The sequence below is a fragment of the Sphaeramia orbicularis genome, chromosome 1 (assembly GCF_902148855.1).
Source record: "Sphaeramia orbicularis chromosome 1, fSphaOr1.1, whole genome shotgun sequence".
NCBI classification, from domain to species: Eukaryota; Metazoa; Chordata; class Actinopteri; order Kurtiformes; family Apogonidae; genus Sphaeramia; species Sphaeramia orbicularis.
Window position 1 is genome coordinate 50,045,765 of NC_043957.1, and position 21,930 is coordinate 50,067,694.

Here is a 21,930-nt window from a genome sequence, read left to right on the forward strand (position 1 = left end):
GTAGTGTAATACTTTTACACTGTACTGCATATTAAACTTTTACATTCATAAAAATAGTATTCTAATAAAATTGCTTAATGGTGAAATATTAGTGAACAATGGCATTAGATAGTAATTCACAGATAATCGAAGATAATTCAAATATTAGAGTAAATTCACACAATATGATACATAACAGTGGTTCAAACATAAGAAACAGACAAATGAAAACTTCCTACAAATGGACGGAGTGATCAAGACACTGTAACTGTAGGTTTACAACACAGGTGTCAAACATGTGGCCCGGAGGCCAAATCCGGCCCGCCAAAGGATCAGATCTGGCCCGTGGGATGAATTTGTGAAATGCAAAAATTACACTGAAGATATTAACAATCAATGGTGTCAAAATTATTTCAATTCAAGTTCCACATACAGACAAATATAATATCAAGTGGGTCAATCCAGTAAAATACTATCGTAGTAACCTATAAATAATGACAATGCAAATTTTCTTGTTGTTTTAGTGTAAAAAAAAAAGTAAAATTACACTAAAATGTTTACATCGACAAACTTTCCTTTTTCAAAAAATGTGAATAACCTGAATAAATATGAACAATCTGAAATGTCTTAAGAGAATTTAAGAGCAATTTTACAAATATTCTGCCTGTCGGGAAATATTTTGTGTTTTTGTAATTGTAAAATAAGCTGTAATGCACACATGTAAATGATAAACTGATAAACTGAGGCAGAATATTGTTGAAATTGCACCGGTTTTCTTAAGACATTTCAAGTTGTCCATGTTATTCAGATTTTTAAGGAAACTTTATAGATGTAAACATTGACATAATTTAATTTCACTTTTGTCACTGTTGTTATTTTAGTGGTCTGGCCCACTTGAGATCTTATTGGGGTAAACGTGGCCCCTGAACTAAAATGAGTTTGACACCCCTGGTTTATTTAGAATGTAAGACTGACGTTTAAGTTGACATTTAAGACCAGCTGATTTAAAAATGTACCTCTGCTGCCATCTGGTGGCCAATACTCTTAATAGCGTCTGTGCGTTTATAATGAAGTGACAATTAAGCGGCATTCCTGTTAAAACATTGCCTTAAATAGTTCAACACAATACGTTTTACATTTTGTATTAATTATTTTTCCTCTAGAATTAAATATTTTAAACTTAAAAAAAAAAAAAAAAAAATTTCACAAACGAATAAGAAGATTTTTTTAACAACTTTATGAACAACATTTGAGTATACAGTACAAAATTTTAAACAAACATCAAGATGTCAAAAGAGAAAAAGCATTTGAACATATAAGTTTAAGAAAATAATGCATAGATTTAAAAATACAGAAAATACAAATAATAATGATACAAAAAGTAAATAAATAATATATCTGACAAATATAAATAAATAAATGCCAGACGAATCAGAAGAGCGGCGTGTCGGGGGCGGCGTCTGACGTCACCGGATCCCGGAAGTGAATGAATTAAACACAGCTGGTCACCTGTGTGTTAACGCCACCTTCATGAAACTAATACGAGGTCAGTCTATATTTTAAATTCTTAATTGTTTGATACTTTGTCCTAACTGTTTGCCGGAAGAACTGAAGCTATACTGATAGTTTTGATAACGGTAGTTTTAGCGTAAGTTACGGTTGAACCCAGTTTGTCTCTCCACCTCAGGCTAATGCATGAGGCACAAACTGGGGCTCAGTTTGGGACAAAACGTGTTAAAATGTCCCACTGTGAGACAGGTTGCTGCTTGCTGCTTGTGTTTTTATGGAACTAAAGCATCCAGTGTTTGAAAAGGTCATACAATGATGGGCCTGCACTTTGACAACAGCCTTCATGTTTGCTAAATAGCTAAGTAAACCCTTAAATCAGGGGTGTCAGACTCCTTTTAGTTCAGGGGCCACAATCAGCTAAATTTGATCTGCAGTGGGCCGAACCAGTAAAATAATAATGTAGTAATATATAAGTAATGTCAAGTCCAAACTTTTCTCTGTTTTAGAGCAAAAAAAGTAAATTTGCATTATGAAAAGGTTTACATCTGCAAACTATCCTTTCAAAAATGTGAATAACATGAACAAACTGAAAAAATAAGTGTCATTTTAACAATATTCTGCCTCAGTTCATCATTTACACATGTACATTAGAACTTACAGATCACAGTGCATCTACAAACACACAAAACATTTAATAACAAACAGAAAATTGTTAAAATTCTACTTCTCTTAAAACATTTCAGGTTGTTCATATTTGTTCAGGTTATTCACATTTTTTTGCCAAATTATACTTTGTTTTAGTGTAAATACATGTGTAAAAAGAGAAAAAAATGGAATTGTCATTATTTTTTATCTTATTATGATAGTGTTTTACTGAATCCTGCCCACTTGAGATTGAATTGGTCTGAATGTGGAACCAGAACTAAAAGGATTGTTAATATCTTAGTGTAATTTTTGCATTTCATAAGTTCATCCCAAGGGCCGGATTGGACCCTTTGGCAGCCCGGATTTGGCACCCGGGCCGCATGTTTGACACCTGTGCCTTAAATATTCTTTGTGTTTCTCTCCTAGATGCCTCACATATACATTAAGATGAGCCCATTTAGCTTGTCCATTCTGCGCTATGCCTCTAGCCTCCCCACTTCATTTACTGTCCCCACAGCCACCAGGACATGCTGTCTTCACCGAAGGGTCTTCACTGGTTCTCACACCTGTTCCAAGAAAACCTTCCCCATTTACAGCTTCCAGCAGAGGAGGGGAGTGAGCACAGCCCTCAATGAACACATACAGGAGCTGAGTGCACCTGAGCAGAGACTGCTGAATAAACTGTATGAGGGCCTGATTGGAGGACAGCGGGCGTCTTTGGCTGAGTCCATCACCCTGGTAGAGACCCAGCATCCCAGGAAAAAAGAGCTGGCTCAGGTGCTGCTGCAGAGGGTTTTGGCCTACAGGAGGGAGCAGGAGAGTCAAAATGGAGGGAAGCCGGTCGCCTTCAGAGTAGGTGTGTGATATTGGCTGTCTGTATTCACCTGGTGAACACAGAGCTGTGAATCTGTGCTTTCTTGGACTGAAATTGAAATATACCTGAAATCTGGAGGGTGTCAGAAGTACACACTGTCTTTACTTCAATAGAAGTAAAAATACATGGAGATAGGGGTGCACCGATACCACTTTTTTCCAGACCGAGTACGAGTACTTACGTTGGAGTACTTGCTGATACCGAGTACCGATACGAGTACTTAATAATCCCATTCCAGTTCCTAGTTCCTTTTGTAAATGTGCTTTATTGTCGTTGTCATTAGTCTGACTGGAACAAAGTGCTGCTACTGACGTTTAATGTGTTGGAATGAGCGTTTCTCAATTAATCCACCAGGGGGCGCCGCTCTGAATTAACCATACTGGACAAATACCATGAAGAAGAGGAAAGTTTAATGAGAAGAAGAAGAAAGTCAGTAATAACAAACATGGAAACAACAGAGGTAACACTAATGTGATACTAATATTGCAGCGTTTTCACTGGTAGGGTTTAACAGCTTAGCTTCAGCAGGTAGAGAAAAGAGAATTGAGCCATAAGTTTCGTTTTCACTTCCACTGGTAGGGATCCGCACCGCTTTGTACTCCTGCTGGTATTCTCATTCTGGGTATACATCCGCCAGCACCTGGAAAACAGATGGAATGTACGCAGAGGACGGACAGAACGCTGCATCTGTATCTGTGTGTGTCTTTAACGTTACTTGCAGTCAGTGTTACTTTTATCCCCGTCATTTATTTTGAAAAATCTCCACACTCTTCACACTCCCCACACATTATTCCACTGCCGCGTACCTGCTGCACTGAACTGGGAATATCAAACTACTGTAAGTGGTATCGGTGCATTTGTATCGGATATCTTTTACGAGTATGAGTACACACACTGAGTAGAGATGCCGATACTCGTATCAATATCGGTGCATCCCTACATGGAGATTTTAGAGGAAAAGCAGAGTAAGTACAGCCTCTGAAATGTACTCAAAGTATGAAAGTGAAAACACATCCATTGGTCTTTTATGCACCTATTTTCTTTTAATCACTCTAGGGGAGTTATTTTATTATTCTTATTTTGCATCTTTGCTAGATGTATAGATCTTTAGATACATCAATAATCCATTAGTCGATTGGTTGAAACAGCCAACTAATTGTTATCTTTAAAGAGGTTTATGTTTTACATCATAGAGATGCAGACCTAATGTTTATGGCTCTGTTTCTGCCCCAGTGCAGCATATGGTAAGTGAAATCTGAATAATAAGAGATTAAATGTTAAATAGTTTACTTGTGATTTGCCCTCAGATGTTTTTATTATTGTTGTTTTGGTTTGGATGAACTGTATGTTTGACACAATACAGTGATATCAGAAGTAACATTTCAACCTAAATGGATGGAACAGTATCACTGAGGAACAAAATCAACAAAATAAGCAGAAAATCATTATCAGGGACTACAGGTATGTTTTTGAGTTGAGACATCTTTGATATCATTTTCATCATGTTTTGAGACTTTAGTTATGTTTTTTACATTATCTTCCACTTTTGTAGTCTGTTGTTCCATTTACGGTGTGTGATATGCACCAATGGATCACCTGCAAAATAAACAATAATTCCCTTCTAGTGCATTAAAACTAAAGTAAAGAGACTGTTTTGCATTTGTGAGGCTTAGGAAACTCAGGTATTAGTGTCAAAATGCAGGAAAAGGGAGTAAAACAACTAAACCTCACAGCTGTACTTAAAGTATAGTAAGTATTAGTATAGTATTTATTAGTTACCACTTCTGTAAATGTGAAAGGATTTATTTTCTTTTGACTGGCCTTTTAGCAACATTAGGCACTCCTGATAGTTTTATGAAAATTGTGAACATTCATAATTTTTGGGAATTACTAGATTTCAAGTGTCCCTGCTGTTTGGATTTATGGGTGGTGAGTTTGGAGTGGTTTTGTATGTATTCTTATCCATGGTCAGTGTACTACCACAGCACAGGGACGTTTTCATGCCCCCAGTCTGGAGAACCAGACAGGACCATGGAGCGGCTGTGGCTCAGGAGGTAGAGTTCAATAACCAGAGGTTTTGTGGTTCCAGTCCCACTTTGTCCTAGTCATGTGCCATTGTGTCCTTGGGCAAGACACTTAATACACTCACACTGGATTGGCAACTTGTGTGAATGTGAGTGTGAATGAATAATGGATCAAAAATGTAAAGCGCTATAGGAATCCAGTATTATTATTACTATTATTATTATTATTATTACTCATACAGTGGATAGCAGTCGGGGGTGGGACCTTTCTGTGTGGAGTTTGCATGTTCTCCCCATGTCTGCGTGGGTTCTCTCTGGGTACTCTGGCTTCCTCCCACCATCCAAAGACATGCACTGATAGGTTAATTGGTTAATCTAAATTGCCCATAGGTGTGAATGTGAGTAATTGTTTCTCTCTTTATGTCAGCCCTGCGATGAACTAGCGACTTGTACAGGGTGTACCCCGCCTTTGCCCCGTGTAGCTGGGATAGGCTCCAAGCGACCCCCGAGACCCTAGTGAGGATAAAGCAGGTTCAGAAAATTAATAATGATGATGATAATAATAATAATAATAATAATAATTATTATTATTATTATTATTATTATTATTATTATTATTATTATTATTATTATTATAAAGGCTAAGTTGAATGTTGTGTACACAGGCAACATCAAGTGTTACAACCATCAAAAATGAAGGAATATAGTGGCACCCTGGAGTATACAGTCTCTAAAAATAAAGACAAAAAGCCCAAAATATGAGAAAAAGAAGGACTATTAATTCAAGTGTACACTATATTTAGATTTTTTTTTTTTTTTTTTTACTCTTTTTGGGCCCAGCTAAGCAAGTAACAGAGTGAGAAAGCACTGTGCATCAATACTAATCATTCCGTATCTGTTTTTAAAAATTAATTTAGCAGCAACCACGATAGCTCAAATTGTAGGTCTAAGAAAGTACTTTAACAAGCCATTAAGGAACAATAACCAAATATTTATTAAAGACATGAATTTATCATCATGGACAAAATAACAGTGAGGAAAATTATACAGCAATTATTCAAGGTTTGGAAAAAATGCCAAAAAGTGCTGTTCTTCAAGGAAAGTGCAACTATTTAGCATACCACACTTTTCTTAATATATGAGAGTACATTATATCCAAAAATTAAACTGATATCACTTTTATTTTAGTTTTAAAACACATTAATTCATGGTAACTGTGTGAGAATCCAAAAAAGTAATGGAGTGAGTGTTTGTACAGTGTGATGCACCCGAATAATAATCAAAGATTTTATTAAGATACTGATAAAATTATGAGCCTTCGGCAACAAATGTTTCGTGACTATATTTAACACACATCTTTCTGCTGTTTTTTTTTTTTTTTTTTTTTTTTAAATGAATAACATGCAAAATCATTACAGTATTTGATTATTATGAAATATAAGATTAGACACAAGCATATATTTTGAACATATTTATTTACATTCTAAATTTATGCTGTATACACTCATTTACAACCTTTACTGTTCTTAATTTACACTGTATTCTCATATATTTTCTTATATATCCAGTTGTAATTTAAATACAAATTAAATAAACACAGTTTTAGAAACTAGAGATATGTCTTTCATGCTGAGTAATCAAAAAATATTGTTTTAGAGAAAAATGAAATTGACCCTGATGTTCACTTTGGCTTGGCCTGGCCCACATACATGTTCACTGTTTTCTCTCGCCTTCAGACAGCTCTTCATGATGGGAAACCAAAGTGTTTACTGCTCAAAGACAGTAATTGTTCTTTGCTGAACATAGGAGTTGAAGGTCTTCCACTGCATTAGTTTATATAAAACCAAAGTCACAAAACGGCACATGAACCAACAGATCGCACTGTTTTTGTGGAAGGAGTCTGGTTGCTTTGGAAAGACGTCCAGTCAGATTATTGTTTGATTTGTTAGGAGGCTGTAACAGTTTTTTGCTGCTCACCCTGTTCTATATGACATTATTTAGCTTCCGTACTGGCGCTCTTGTCTATGATCAAGTGCTTCATACAGCCCAACTTTAAATCAGGCAGCATAACCCATCGGTGAAATGACGAGTTGCTCCAGACATGGCCTGTTTTTTAGCAGACGCTGAACCTCCGAGGCTGTACAGGATAATAATAACCTCAGCTCCATGACCTGATTAACCTGTTTAGGACCCTGAGTCAAATATTTCTCTCTCCTCCTCCAACCATCTGTGCTCTATATATGGTATATATGTACCCAGTGCCCTTAGAGTTTCCCTTCAGTAAGTGCACACAGTAGACTCTTCTTGACCTCACACTGCCTACACTATGTTTGTCTGTGCTAAGTTATTTGATCACAGTTTTATTCAGAATCATTTAAATAACATATAAAATACAACATTTAAGTCCTTCTGAGATCTGTTTTGACATGGTTACAATATTAATTTAAAAATACAGGATGAAAACATGACCAGTAATCAGTCTGAAATGCAGTGACCCTCAGGTCCATGTGGCCCTGAGGCAAAAAGTCACAGAAGAAAATGTGTTTCTTGGCTCAACAAAGGACTGTACAGACCGGGTACTATACAGTGTGTTACAGTCAGTCCTCAGTTCATTAGATGTTTGGTAGAAATCACTAAAGAATAGTACATGTTCACTCTAGAGCCTGACCGATGTGAGATTTTTGGGGCCGATACCAATATTGGGGGCTAAAAAAAAGCCGATATCCGATATTGGCCGATAACCGATATATTTGCCGATATATGAAATAAGAACATCGATCTACACAGGATATAATAATCTTATATTAGATAATTGTGGACAGGTGGATTAACAGCTGCATAAATCTTGGTAGCGGTCCGTGATTGTGTGTGCGTGTGTGTGGGGATGATAGCATGATTGTCCGAGCGGAAGTGAAAGTGAAACTGACACACTTTACTGCTCCTCTAACTCTCTGGGCAACACACACACACACACACAGGAGCAGCGAGTGAAAAAATCTCAGCAGCAAAAAAGTTGATAAATTGGTTACATATTGGCCAGTGTTGATTAATCGGTGATACGCTGTAATCGGCCCCATTAATGGGCCGGCCGATTAATCACTCCTATATACAGTCGTGGAAAAAAATTATTAGACCATCAAAAGCCATCAAAAACAATGGTTATGCAATCAAGTACTAACTCCTGTGTGTATCATGTGACTTAAACAGACAGAAAAGAAAACATGGAATGCCTAAAAGCACTGTTTTTGTCAGTACAATGCCATAGATATTGATGTAAGAACTGAAGTGGTTTTGGTTATTATCAAGAAAACATGGAAAATGGCGAGAAAGCAGCTCTTAAACTAAACTCTTATGAGCTATTTTTGTTGTTATCATTATATTTGTCCAAACAAATATACCTTTAGTTGTACCAGGCATTAAAATGAACAAGAAACTGAAGAAAACACGGGGTGGTCTAATAATTTTTTCTGCAACTGTATATCATTTTGCACACAGACACTTTCTGAACTTCAGTCAAACCAGTCAAATTTTATTTACATAGTGCCATATCATAACAAAAGTTATCTCATGACACTTTACATGTAGAGCTGGTCAGAATCAGACTCTTAAGCCAATTCACAGACACAAACAGAATCCTTCAGGAGCCAGCGGTGCCGGATACATTTTAGCGGTGGGGGGGTCCGTGGGGGTTGTTGCATTAAATGACTGTCAGGCGCACATTATTTTGTCACACTGCAGTCTAGTGTCGGTGCGTATTTTTAATCATAATTATCAGATCCAGTGGAAAGGTAGCCTTTGCTACAAGAGTCTGTCTTTTGAAAATGGAAATAAGAATGTATGTAAGGAACTGCTGCACTCATGAATATGAAGTTGGTCTTTTTCCACACAGACGGGTGGATATTTCTCTGTAGTTGTTTATCAGTGGTGAAGTCTGTTATTAGTGCCCCCTGGCCCCCCCTGTTCTGGTGCCAATGCCAGGAACAAACACTTGGTGACAGTGGCAGGAACAATGTCCTTTTAACAGGCAGAAACCTGGAGCAGACCCCCACTCTGGAGGATGGAAGACTGACATGACCAGTTAGGGTGAAAGAGAGAGGGTTAAAGGAAGAGAAAGACAGAAGGCGGGGGTGTGTGTGTGTGGATGCACAGCAAACTGAAATATAACTGTTAAAACGCATATAAGACAGTCAGACTCCATCACAACATTCACATCCAAACTCCAAACCCATCTGTTCAAACTCACTCTGACTGGACACTGTGCACTACACTGGTTTTTAGGTTGCTGTTTTGTTTTAATTATGTTTGATGTTGTTATCTCCGCCAGGAGGTATTGTGATCACTTTGCTTTGTGTGTTTATTTGCGTGTTTGTTTGTTTGTTTGTTTGTTTGCAACTTTACGGGAAACCTATTACAACCATCTTTACCAAATTTTACCCACAGATAGGCCTAGGCCCTGAGACAAACCCTTTAAATTTTGGGCCAAGTAGGCCAAAGTTCAAGGTCACAGCAAGGTCACAAAATCTCAAATTTTCCTATCTCTCATCACTGAGCAATTTTTGAAAATTTATAAAAAATGTGAAACAACTGCAGTTAGCCTCCAATTTGATCCAACTGTAGCTTATAACAATATCTTGTATCTGGCACAAAATTGTCCACATCCACTGTGGAATGTGGACTCTGTGGACATTTCAATTTAACATTGAAAATCCCATTTATGACACATTTTTCATTATAACTCAACAAATATAATTTGACATACACATGACTGGTACCAAGCTTCAACTTTTTCTGCTGTATGGAACGACCTTGAAACTGTTTAATTTAAAAAGAAATAGTCGATCCACACATGCACACCGTTCGGGGTGCTTGGCAGAGGTTTGCGTTCTCTGAACACTTATTATTTAATGCTTTTTATTGTCTGTAAGGTGACTTTGGGTGACTTGAAAGGCACCACTAAATAAAATGTATTATTATTATTAAAAACTAAAACTGCTGTTACTAGTGTAACTACCAATAACTAGTTCAAATACCCATAACTGCTATCACTACTACTCCAAATGCAAGTACTAACAGTGGATATACTACTACTGCAGCTGTTAGTACCAGTAATAGAAACCTCTATCATCCATGTAACTACATGATGATCACGGTCGATCATAAGTATTTAGATAAATGAGTAATGATGATGGAGGCAGAAGAAGAGCAGGACTACAACTCATCAGTGTTACTGGATTGTTGTTGATTTGATCTGTGGATTTTCTGCAGGTCTGTCTGGTCCTCCAGGAGCAGGGAAGTCGTCTTTTATTGAAGTTGTGGGGAAGATGCTGACGGGACGTGGACATAAAGTGTCAGTGCTGGCTGTTGACCCGTCCTCCTGCACAACCGGAGGTAGAGTGTAAGACACACATCAGCAGGTCATATGATGCTGATGAACCTGAACATTTGTCCTCACAGTGTTTGTAACAGTAGTCGGAGAATGGGTGGTTATGTTTTAGTTTGTTTTACGATAAATAAATAAGGTTGTTGTTGCTTGCTGTCATAATTTGTAGTACATAAACATGGATAAAATAAGGCAAAAATGCTGTTTTTGTCTCCAACTGAACCATCTTTTTTCTTCCAGGGTCTCTTATGGGCGATAAAACTCGTATGACTGAACTCTCCAGGGACATGAACGCTTTCATCAGACCGTCACCGACCTCTGGGACACTGGGCGGAGTCACCAGAACAACCAATGAGGCCATCGTCCTCTGTGAGGGAGCAGGATACGACGTTGTCCTTGTAGAGACTGTAGGTAAGACACTGAGATTTTCTGGTGCATTTTAGAACAAGTTTTACCACAAAGACAGAAACATTATCAGATTTTTGGAAAAATTCAGAAATAAAATCATGGTCCTATCTTATGAGTTTTTTTGTCTCTCTTTTGTCCTGTTTTTATAATGCATAACATTTATACGCAATTTACATAATATCAAGTATTTTTTAATATCTGAGAGCAGAAATAAGACTCAGACCTACTGTGATATCGACAAATGTAGGTCAGTATTTGGACGACCCAATAAATCAGACGCCTCAGTTGCATCTCGGGAATATTGATGATGATGATGATAATGATTATTATTAATAATATATGCCAGTAATTCTGTCTGTCCGTCCAAGATTTTTGACCAACCGATGTCTCAGACATTATGTACCCGATTCTTCAGGACACATGTTCTTTACCTCGAGGACAAGTGCAGTTTGATGGCTGAATTTCAATTGCTGGATTTTTCTTCTATATTTTAGAAAATTTAAACTTTGACAGTTTGTTCAACCCATTTCTCAGACACTATTCACCTGATTCTTTTCAAATTTCTTTTTTTTTTTTTTTTAATCCCTGGGTAGGGCAGAGTAGGCAGGGTATCGGTAATTGTTGTGCGACTGGGCGGGGGTTTTGGTAAACTTCGTTTATTTTGTCACTTGTTTTACTTAGTTTTAGACGTGCAACAGAAGTTTCATTTTTGTTTTTCATTTTTGTTTTTGTTTTAAAGAAGTTCCTAGTGATTATTTATGTATGTTCTTTATTTTGTGCATGTTTGCGTGCTACAAATTTAGAATGTGACCTTATTTATTTATCATAGAATAAATTAAAAGACAAGAATGCATTACTCAATTCACCTTTAGCTGTAAAGGTTTATCAGTATCATGTACCATTACATTACATTTATACATAAGGCAGACACTTTTTTCCAAAGCAACTTACAAGGGGAAGATTAACAACTAAGTGCTCTCTCTCTCGCTCTCTCTCGCCCTCTCTCGCTCTCGCTCTCTCTCGTCTCTCTCTCTCCTTTATTTGTAAAGCCATTTAAAACTTCCACAGTAGACCAAAGTGCTGTACAGAAGAATAAATAAAAAGCAAAATAAAATAATAAAATAGAAGAATAGATTAAAAAGACATCAAACAGCTCTACAATTTCAAAACAAAAATAAAAACAATAGTATAGTTTAGTTTTTCATAGAAGCTGAAAAATGTAAGAAGAAAAAAGCTTATCTGACATCAGATATGATTCACAAATTGTCATTGTCACACATTGCGCAAAACCAATTTAAAACCCCAAAACACTGTGTTGCATAGTTCATTGTAATTTTTATATAGTTCAGTACAGTTCAGTTTAGAGTTATCACTTTTTCACCGCTAGTTTTAGTTTAATCATAAACTCTATTCACACAGGACTATCATTATTGTGGACGTCTGGACACATAGAATAACTGCGAAGGTCATGTGTGATCTTAATTCTGTACAAATCTGTCATGTTTGTAATTTGCAAAGAAAAATTCTCCTGCTACTTGATATTATTAGTGATATTAGTTCAACATCTCTATGACATGGAGTGTTTTTTTCCCCTTTGTTCTGCTTATTTCTTGGTTGAGAATTATTGCAGGTCAACTGGTCATTATGAATCCGTTTTAAAAATGTTTTTGGTTCAATTTTGGATGCATTAGGACTTGAAAGGGCAAACTTAAATCTTTCAGAAGATGATAAAATGGTTGCATAGCAGCTGCAATTAGAAACATTTTTTTAGCTTGCAAAATGTTTAACAGTTCTCTGTAAGTGGTGGTCTATTAGTAGTGGGCTGTGACATCAGATCTGGGGATAATGTCACTAAATACATGTTTAAAAAAAACCCCCAAAAAAACCCCAAAACCTTAGTCTCTTGTGTGAATGTGCTCTGCTAAATACAGTCTTGGGGGTTAATTTCTAAATTGGGGTTCATTTTTTTGTCATCTATAAGGTCTGCCCCTTCTTCCTTAATATTAAAGTAATTTATAAAGGGCTGCCAAATTGAGTTCAATAACTCAAACGTTCCTTTTGACTAAAACCCTCTTTCTCATTAATTCATAGAATTTCACTTTTTCTCCAAATACTGTATCTTAAACTACAGCCATTTTTCACCTGGTGTCTTTATTTTTGACCCAGATTCACTAAAGTTTCACTAGTTTTATTCTGGAAATCTTTCGCTTGTTGTTTTGCAGTATCAGTGCTGACAGTTTGCTGTGTTTTCTGTCAGGTGTGGGCCAGTCAGAGTTTGCCGTCGCAGACATGGTCGACATGTTTGTGCTACTGATTCCACCAGCAGGGGGAGATGAACTCCAGGTCAGTTAAAAAAAAAAAAAAAAGAAAGAAAGAAAGCAGAAGCTGCAACTCCTTTACATCCAGATGTTGTTTTCAGTTGTGATTGGCTTGGTTGATTAATACTCTGATTTAATGTAACATTTGGCACTAACATCCAGGATGTTTGGATGCATTTCAGACAGTTTACTGATGATTATTTTACAGAGCCTTGCACTTGTTTGATCTAAAATGTCCAATGATTACATCTTTGCATGTGTTTCGTGTATTTAATAACTGCAGACTGGATTTGTTTGCTTGTGCAAGTTTGGAGAAAATATACCAAGGGTTTGTGTTTACACTGATGTGATTGAGACTTCTCTGCATTTTGAGCCATTTGTCTGCACACGTTTACTTCACTGACAAACCGATTTTCTAAAAATACATCTTTACTTGAACTCTTTGCACATTTTATGTAAAGATAAATATGTTGACAAAATCTGTATGCAAAACAATACATTCATTACCAAAACTAATGACTTAATTTGCATAACTGGTCATGAATAATATTATGGTGATTATGGTGAGCCATTAAGCAGCTGAATTGGCATTTGTTTTAATTATTGCAGTGGTTTTGACAGTGTAAACACATCACAATAATGGTTTCAGAATGATTGCTGATATTAAAATGAATGCAGCTGAACTCTGCCGTTTAGACAAAATAAAATAATAAGAATAAAACTGATTCAAGGTACTGTGCATCTCACATGTAAAAATGCACACAGACATTCATTATTTTATTCACTGAACAATAACAAATTCTAATAAAAAGGGATAAATACTGAAAATTGTAATCAAGTGCCTATCTTCCAGCTTTATATGTTAAAAGAAAAAAATAAGAAAAATCAACTCCAGATGCATCAAATGTTCATCAAAATGACAAAATAATGACTTGTACTTCAACTGGACGCACACAGTTGATTATTTATTAGCAAAGGTACTGGTTTTAAGTCCACAATATTCAATAATTGTCCTCAATCTAAAGTATGTAGTAATGTAATTTGGATTAGGTAAAAACAATGTATGTGTTTGTATATTCCTCAAATATAAAACTCATGCAAATATAAAACTCATGCTTCGTTGAGTGGGACAAATTTGTGCACCATGAAATCTGTATTTTTTTTTTTTTCTTAGGTTGTTAGTTGTGCTTTCAGCCACAAATTTTCTCTTGCCCAAGAGAAGAACAGAAACACATAGCTGAATCCAAGAAATCAGTGTACTGACAAAATAATGAAAATCCACACAACAATGAAGCGTCCATTTCCCCTGACAGTGAAGAGCTGTCCCACTCCAAAACACACACGACTAAAGCAAATCCTTTAAATGGTAAATGGAATTTTTTTTCTGTGCCATTTGATGTTTTTATCTTTATTCCGTATTCTCAAAGTAGGAGCACATTCAACTGTATTCATATTTTATTTATACAGCCCAATATCGCAAAATAAAACTCCCTCTGTCCTTAGACTTACTCCGAAAAACTCCCCCGAAAACCTGTAGAAGAATCACAGAGGAGGATCCCTGTTTCAGGACAATAGTGCAATAGGTGTTGTGTGTACAGACATTTAGATATAAATGAATAAAAGTTTTATAAATGTTACAACAGAAGGGATTCATATAATATACTGTAGGAGGAAGGATGATGAGCAACAACTGGTATAAGACCTGGACTTGACACCTCCAGCCTCTGGAGCTGAGCTGGAACAAATCACAAACCAACCAAAATGAGGCGCAGTTTGTTTGTTTCTCACTTTGTACATGAAACCAACTGTTCAAAATGTGCTCAATAACCTTACCTTACCTTGGATTCAGGTTGAAGGTGATGTCAGTTAATACACTTTACATGCACAAAATATTCAGATTGTAGAATATTCAGAGGTCAGAGCTGTCTTTGTGGAAGCACAACTTCAATATACAGGGTGTCCCAAAAAATGTATACACACTTGAAGTAATTGTAAAGTAGGTGTTTATAAGAAATTCATTTAATTTTCAAAATGTAATAGAATTTACAAACATCATTTTATTGTTTTGTCACCGCCTGTTCTCAAACTGATGTCCGTTCTGGCCCAGACACTGCTGACAACGCCAAGCAATGGAATCGCACACATCACAAAACACTTCCCTTGGTATTTGCGTGCATTCACATTCAGTGGCTGCACTCAATTCAGTGACTGTTGCAGGTCTCATAGCGTAGACTTTAACATTTCGGTATCCCCATAAAAAAAAGTCTAGTGGTGTGAGATGTTGTGAACTTGCCAAACAGTTGGATTGGACGGAGGGGTTTCGTAGAATACCCTCCGCGTTCACCAGACCTCACACCACTAGACTTTTTTACGGGGACACCGAAAAGACGAAGTCTACGCCATGAGACCTGCAACAGTCACTGAATTGAGAGCAGCCATTGAACGTGAATGCACACAAATACCAAGGGAAGTGTTTTGTGATGTGTGCGATTCCATTGGCTTGGCGTTGTCAGCAGTGTCTGGGCCAGAACGGACATCAGTTTGAGAACAGGCGGTAACAAAACAATAAGATGATGTTTGTAAATTCTATTACATTTTGAAAATTAAATGAATTTTAATAAACACCTACTCTACAATTATTTAAAGTGTGTATACATTTTTTTGGGACACCCTGTATATTCCACAAGAACCGTTGATGTAGCATGAGCAAGATCAGAGCTAACCTAATGTCTGCTTTTGACGAAAAATGGGTGAATGGGATCCTGACTAAACCAAAGCTGCGGACATACTGTACATTCAACTAAACGCATATAAAACAGAGTTTTATGTCAGAGCAAATTTCATCAGGAACCAAAGGTTCCTAATTGCTCAGTTGCATACAGGAATCCTTCCCTTGGCCTTAGAAACTGGGAGATTTACCCAAATCCCAGAAGAAAACAGGCTTTGTGGACTGTGTGATTTGGGGGAAATGGAAAATGAATCACATTTTCTTTTGTATTGTCCTCTATATGATGAGCTGAGAGCCTCTTTGTTTGATGACATGTTTATCCGAAATCCTGATCTGTTCTGGAGCACTGATGATAAGATGAAATGGTTGTTTAGTTCAAATGTATATAAATTAGTATTATTTGTTTGTAAAGCCTGGAAAAAGCAGCAGATGTGTTTGTTTAAATAGGTTAGTATATTGTCTTGTTAATATCTGTTGTGCCTATTATCTGGTATTTGGTCTTTGGTTTGTATTTTTGGTGTCTTATAAGCCCATGTAAGGGCTGGCCATATTCTTATGCAGAACACAGTAATGAAAACTCGTTCATTCATTCATTCATTCATTCATTCATATATATTCAGGTTTTCATCCTTACTCTAAAATAGACAGTATTCTTTTGTCAATGGAAATAATTATTCCTCTATTATACCTGTTGACAACAGAGCTTCCTTCTTCAACTACCTTCCTGAAAACCATGTTAATATCCTTTCATCCTCTAACAAAAATAAGTGTGTTTCTCTTTCCAACCAGAAATGAGGGCTTTTTTTTTCAGGCATCCAACTTTACCTGAGAACACTTTTGTCACTGCTTTATAAAAACAAAATGCACTATATATATGCCCCCAAAAATGTAATAAACCAGAATGATATTGGCATTTCCCACATGTCTTAATTGGAAAATGCTTCATTGAAAGGAAGTCCTATTTCAGAATACCAAACAAGAAGGCAGTCTGACACCTGCCCAGAATCCTGGAATATCATTATCAATGTAAATGTCACCAGTGACGAATCAGGAGGAAGTAACAGTAGAGCGGAACGGTAGTGTCTTCAGCAGCAGTATCATCCAGTCGTCCCTCTGTCCATCCGTCATTCCTTAAGATCCATCAGCAGATTACGTGTCTAGACGTCAGATTTATTTCCAGTGTTTTTAGGACGTAAGAGCCCCTCTTCCCCTAACGCCTAAGTCTCTTTCCAGGGAATTAAGAGGGGCATCATCGAGCGGGCCGACCTGGTGGTGGTGACTAAGTCAGATGGAGACCTGGTGGTGCCGGCCAGGAGGATCCAGGCCGAATACACCAGTGCACTCAAGCTTCTCCGGAGACAGTCCAAGTCCTGGAACCCTAAGGTGTGTAGTGTGTGTGTGTGCTAACAGAGGGAGTTAACGACAGAAAGACGAGGATTTGTAACATTTAGGCAGATAAAAAAAATAAAATACTGACAAGTGTTGAGCGTTTGCCCTTTTGGGCAGAGGCTGCTGAAGTATTACTGCTCTGTAGACCCAACAAGACATCCCACTGAAAGGTCAGCTGACCCAGGAGGATGAGGAGGCCGAGGATGATGATGATGATGTCATAGCATCATGGTTTCAGTGCTGCAGTGTCTCACCCCTCCCTGCATGTCCCAGCTCACCCGCCTGCTTGGCCTTGTCCCTTTGTTTTCCCAGCCCAATGCAGCATCTGCCCACTGGGCAAACTGCCAGGCACCCCCCTCACCCCCCACTCCTGCTGCTGCTCTGAATACTCGGCTGCTGTGTCATGCGTTTTGCTGATTAGAAGCCTGCACACTTGCATTAAAGCTGATAGGCTGCTCTCATAGTCTGTCTGTATTTATCCTTACCTTTGCTTTGCTGCCGCCTCTTGTATCTGTCGGGCCTACATAATACTTTGTCTCTCATCTTTATCAGTTTGTTCTCAACACACATCACAAGCTTAACTTTCTCTGTGAACCCCAAATGAGAGGGGATTAACTTCACCTCAACAAAAGCACCATTTACAAATACACCCAGACTTATTTTTCTGATGCCTGACTTACAAATACCTCAGTGGACAAATAGAACCAAAACTGTTTGTGTACTTGTAGAAAGAAGTGCTATAATTTTCTTTTGTGTGAATCCACCCTTTAAGATAGTTAGTGACTGTGTCATACAATTAGTCTCACAAAGTTTGATTTCCTGGTTTTGCATCAGTCTCAAATCCAGTCCCTGTAAAATGATTAAGTTAATGATGCAATTAGAAGAGTCATAATTGGCTGTTGATCACAGCCCTCCAATATTTACCAGGCTGTCAAATTCAACTTTGCCAAATGCCAGTTGCTGTCAAATTATCTGCAAATGATACGTGTAATTGAATTACACTTTACCAGTGTGTAAACTGTGGAGACTCAGTGAAGCTTATTGAACATCAACACTAGTTTTCCCTTTTCTCTCATTCTCCAATTGTGGCTTTGTGTTGCTTCTTCGTAAGCCGTGGGTAATGAAGTAGTAAATAAGAGGAGGTGAATGCCAGTATGGACACGTTCATGTGACTCTGCTCTGACTTGCTTTGTTTTCTTGTAAGTCAGAGGTACACTTTCACTTCTTTATCTCCTTTAAACTTGAATCTTGCCTTGAATTTCATCATGTTTTTCCGAATCTGTATGAGACTGTGAAAAACAAGGGGAATGAAGGCTAAACATTTAAGTGACGTGTACACACCGATTGCGTTATTTTGACACAAACGCATTCACTTTGACATGACAGCTTCGTCCAGGATAGAGATGCTTTGCAAAAATGTGTCTTCAACTTTTATACATAGCCTATACATTTATCTAGGGAAACTTAGATGTGTTTATTTCTAACAACTTCTCAGACTCATCTGCAAGTAACTATGATAAAGAATTCTTAGTATACTAAAAAAAGAAACTCAATTTCTTCGACATGTCTGATTAAACCCCATAAATGTGGGAAGTATTTCTGTTAATTATTTTGGTCAGATTTTGAAAACGCTCAAACAAAAACTGTAAAAACACAAAAACAGCTCATTGTGGACAGAGCACTCTTAAAGCGTTGAAGTAATATAACTTCAAACTTAAATGCATATCAGGCTTGTTAAACTTGACAAAATAAAGGTAGCAGTGAAATAAATAAATGAAAATCCAAATAAAAAAACAAACACACTGAACAATGAAACATCAACTAAAATTGAATAGAACTGCAGGTAATGTATTTGCTAATTTCATTTCAGACTAAAGCTTAAAATAATTTTGCACAATATATGAATTTTTCAAAAACAATGGATACTATGTCTGGTCCATATACTGTTTAAAACTGTTTTTTTTTCAGTGCATGTACCATGTCTCTGTGTCTTCAGTGAGTCCCTCAGTTTAGTTTTTGAACGCCATGTTCTGAACTGACGCGTCGTACCATACACCCCACCCTTAACTCCGTCCTCAGGTGGTACGTGCCTCCTCTCACACCGGTGAGGGGATCCCTGAGGTCTGGGCCAAGATGGAGTCATATCGAGACGCCATGTTGTCCAGCGGTGAACTGCAGGGCAGACGGAGGGCCCAGCACAAGGTGTGGATGTGGAGTTTGATCCAAGAAAACGTCCTCTGCCATTTCCAGAATCACCCCGGTGTCAGAGAGGCCCTGCCCCACCTGGAGGAGAGGGTCACCAGGGGGGCCGTGTCCCCAGGCCTGGCTGCTGATCTGCTGCTCAAAGCCTTCTCATCTTCATAGCTTTATTCACTTTAGAATGACGGATTCATGACTGATCACTGCCAGACAACAAAAATCATCTCAGGACGGAGGGAGGATGTGACCTCTGAGGTTTGCACAAAAAGAAGAGAAAATCATAGCGATACGCATGATATAAAGTTGAAATTATTGTGGAATATCTGGATTCTAGCCTCTAATCCAAATCTGGAGAGCACTGAGGACAGGTTTCACTTCTCGCCCACAACTTCATTTGAACAGTAGATTGCAAAATAAAATCATTTTAACGTGGTTTGTAAAACAAAACCCAGATGTCAGTTGACAGTTTAGATGAGGTTAGTAAGACACTATAAGGCAGTATTGTGAAGACCATGAACCTTCATTTAGTGGAACATTAACGTTTCACCCTTGCTGTTTTCGGTGGGTACAGTTGAAGCCTGTGGGTCCTGACCAAAAAACATTAATGACATTTGTCGGAGTTTTGCACATTATTCACATGCATGCACCTCCCGTTTTCCAAAAAGGAGGATGATTCACACATGCTGATTTTTTTTTTCCAAAAAGACTATCTATGAACAACAGGAGAACTTTTAAAATGTTTTTATCCAACATTTTTATTTCCGAGTGGAACAGTATATTAAAAGAATGATGTGAATCTTCAGTGGATAAGTGAATAACATTAAATCTGTCAGTACACTTTGCTGTGCTCCTCTCTCTTCTTGTTTGCTCATGATATGAAAAAGGGGAAGTGATTAATGTTACCTCTACGAATATTAGTCCCGAGATTTGTCAGAGATGTAATGAAATTTTTTTTTCTTGCTCCAGAGCCAGAAATGTCAGTATTGGGCGTCCCCTGAATGCATCAGCTCCAGATATGTTTCTAATTCAGGCAAAACACACACTAATATTTTCAGAAACCCTTTCATAAAGCACTGTACGACTGGATGCCACCAGAGATCAGAAGACACAGACTCATAACTGTGTATTAAAAATCAGCTCTGTGATATCTTTTAGTAAATTATAAATCTACAGTTTTCACTATTAGTTTCATGATCAAAGAACTTGCAAGTTACTTTCCTATCCCTGAAGATACGGAGATAAATTTTGCTTGATTTATGACTCATATAATCTATTGCTTATTACAGTTATTTGTTAAATCTCTCAGTCAACAGATTTAGTCAAGAGTTTTTTCCCAACTGGAACCAAGGAGTGCAGCTTCTGTTTTTCAAATGTGGCTGGTTTGGAGATAAATCTTGTTTCTGTTTACTGAAATTAGGGGTTTTAATTCAGTTTTTTTTTTAAATTTATATTAAATATTACACTGAAAGCTTTAAAGGGGTCATGTTTTGCTAAACCCACTTTTATTAGTCTTTGGTTCATTTATTTGTGTATTTGGACCCTAATAGTTCATAAAGTTTAAATTTGAACCCTCCAGGTGCTACAAAGCTATCTTTATATTCATTTTGGCAAAAATTGAGTGGATTTCTATAACCTGTTTTAATTCCTGCTTAATTTGTTACGTCTATAACTAGTTACGTCACAACATTCGTACATTTAAGGTCAAGACTTCAGATGGACATTTCTCAGAGCACAACGTAATTGTTTGTCAGCAGCAGTGGTTGTCGTCCATACTGAAAATATGTCCAAGCCAATTGCCTAAAATGTTCAGTTGTTGGTTGAACAGGACAGAGCAGCACAGCCAACAACCTGGAGGGGGTGGAGCGTGAAGTGGCTCATGTGGATTTAAAGGGCCAGCGCGCAAAACAACCTTTCTTGTGTTATTACTCAGAAATAGGTTGAAGGTGGACCTGTGGAGTTTCATTAATGAAGAATTCAGACCCAAGCAGAGCATTTACAGTTTATGTGAATAGTGAATGGACTGAACTTGTATAGTGCATTTTCTACACCTTCATGGTGCTCAAAGCGCTTTACAATTCCTCACATTCATCCATTCACATTCTCACACACACACACACACACCAGTAGGCGGCTGCTGCCATGCCATGCACTTCCAGACCCTACTGGGAGCAATTTAGGGTTCAGTGTCTTGCCCAAGGACACTTTGACATGTGGACTGTCAGGGCCAGGATTCGAACCGCTGACCCTTTGGTCATTGGACGACCTGCTCCACTGAGCCACAGCCGCCCACCATGTAGACCACAGGGAAATGTTTTAAAATGCATAATTCCATTAAAAAAAAAACAAAAAAAAAGCAAAATATCACTCCTTTAAAAGGCTTTTTGTTTCTTTCAGTAAACCCATGGTATTGACATGATCGTAATATAGCATGGTGCTTACACAAAAAATATAAAATTTAAAATAAATAGTAATATGTA

The 21,930-nt window shown here is 37.5% G+C and overlaps 1 protein-coding gene across 1 annotated transcript; it reads left to right on the forward strand.

The window, feature by feature from the left end:
• Positions 1-1,455: 1,455 nt before the first annotated feature.
• On the forward strand, positions 1,456-20,293 carry mmaa (metabolism of cobalamin associated A). The gene is made up of 7 exons (XM_030140767.1): positions 1,456-1,525; positions 2,560-2,989; positions 10,297-10,419; positions 10,652-10,822; positions 13,077-13,162; positions 17,099-17,248; positions 19,334-20,293. The coding sequence occupies exons 2-7, from the start codon at positions 2,560-2,562 to the stop codon at positions 19,616-19,618; spliced, it is 1,245 nt and encodes a 414-aa protein (XP_029996627.1). The 5' UTR covers positions 1,456-1,525; the 3' UTR covers positions 19,619-20,293.
• The last annotated feature ends 1,637 nt before the right edge of the window (positions 20,294-21,930 follow it).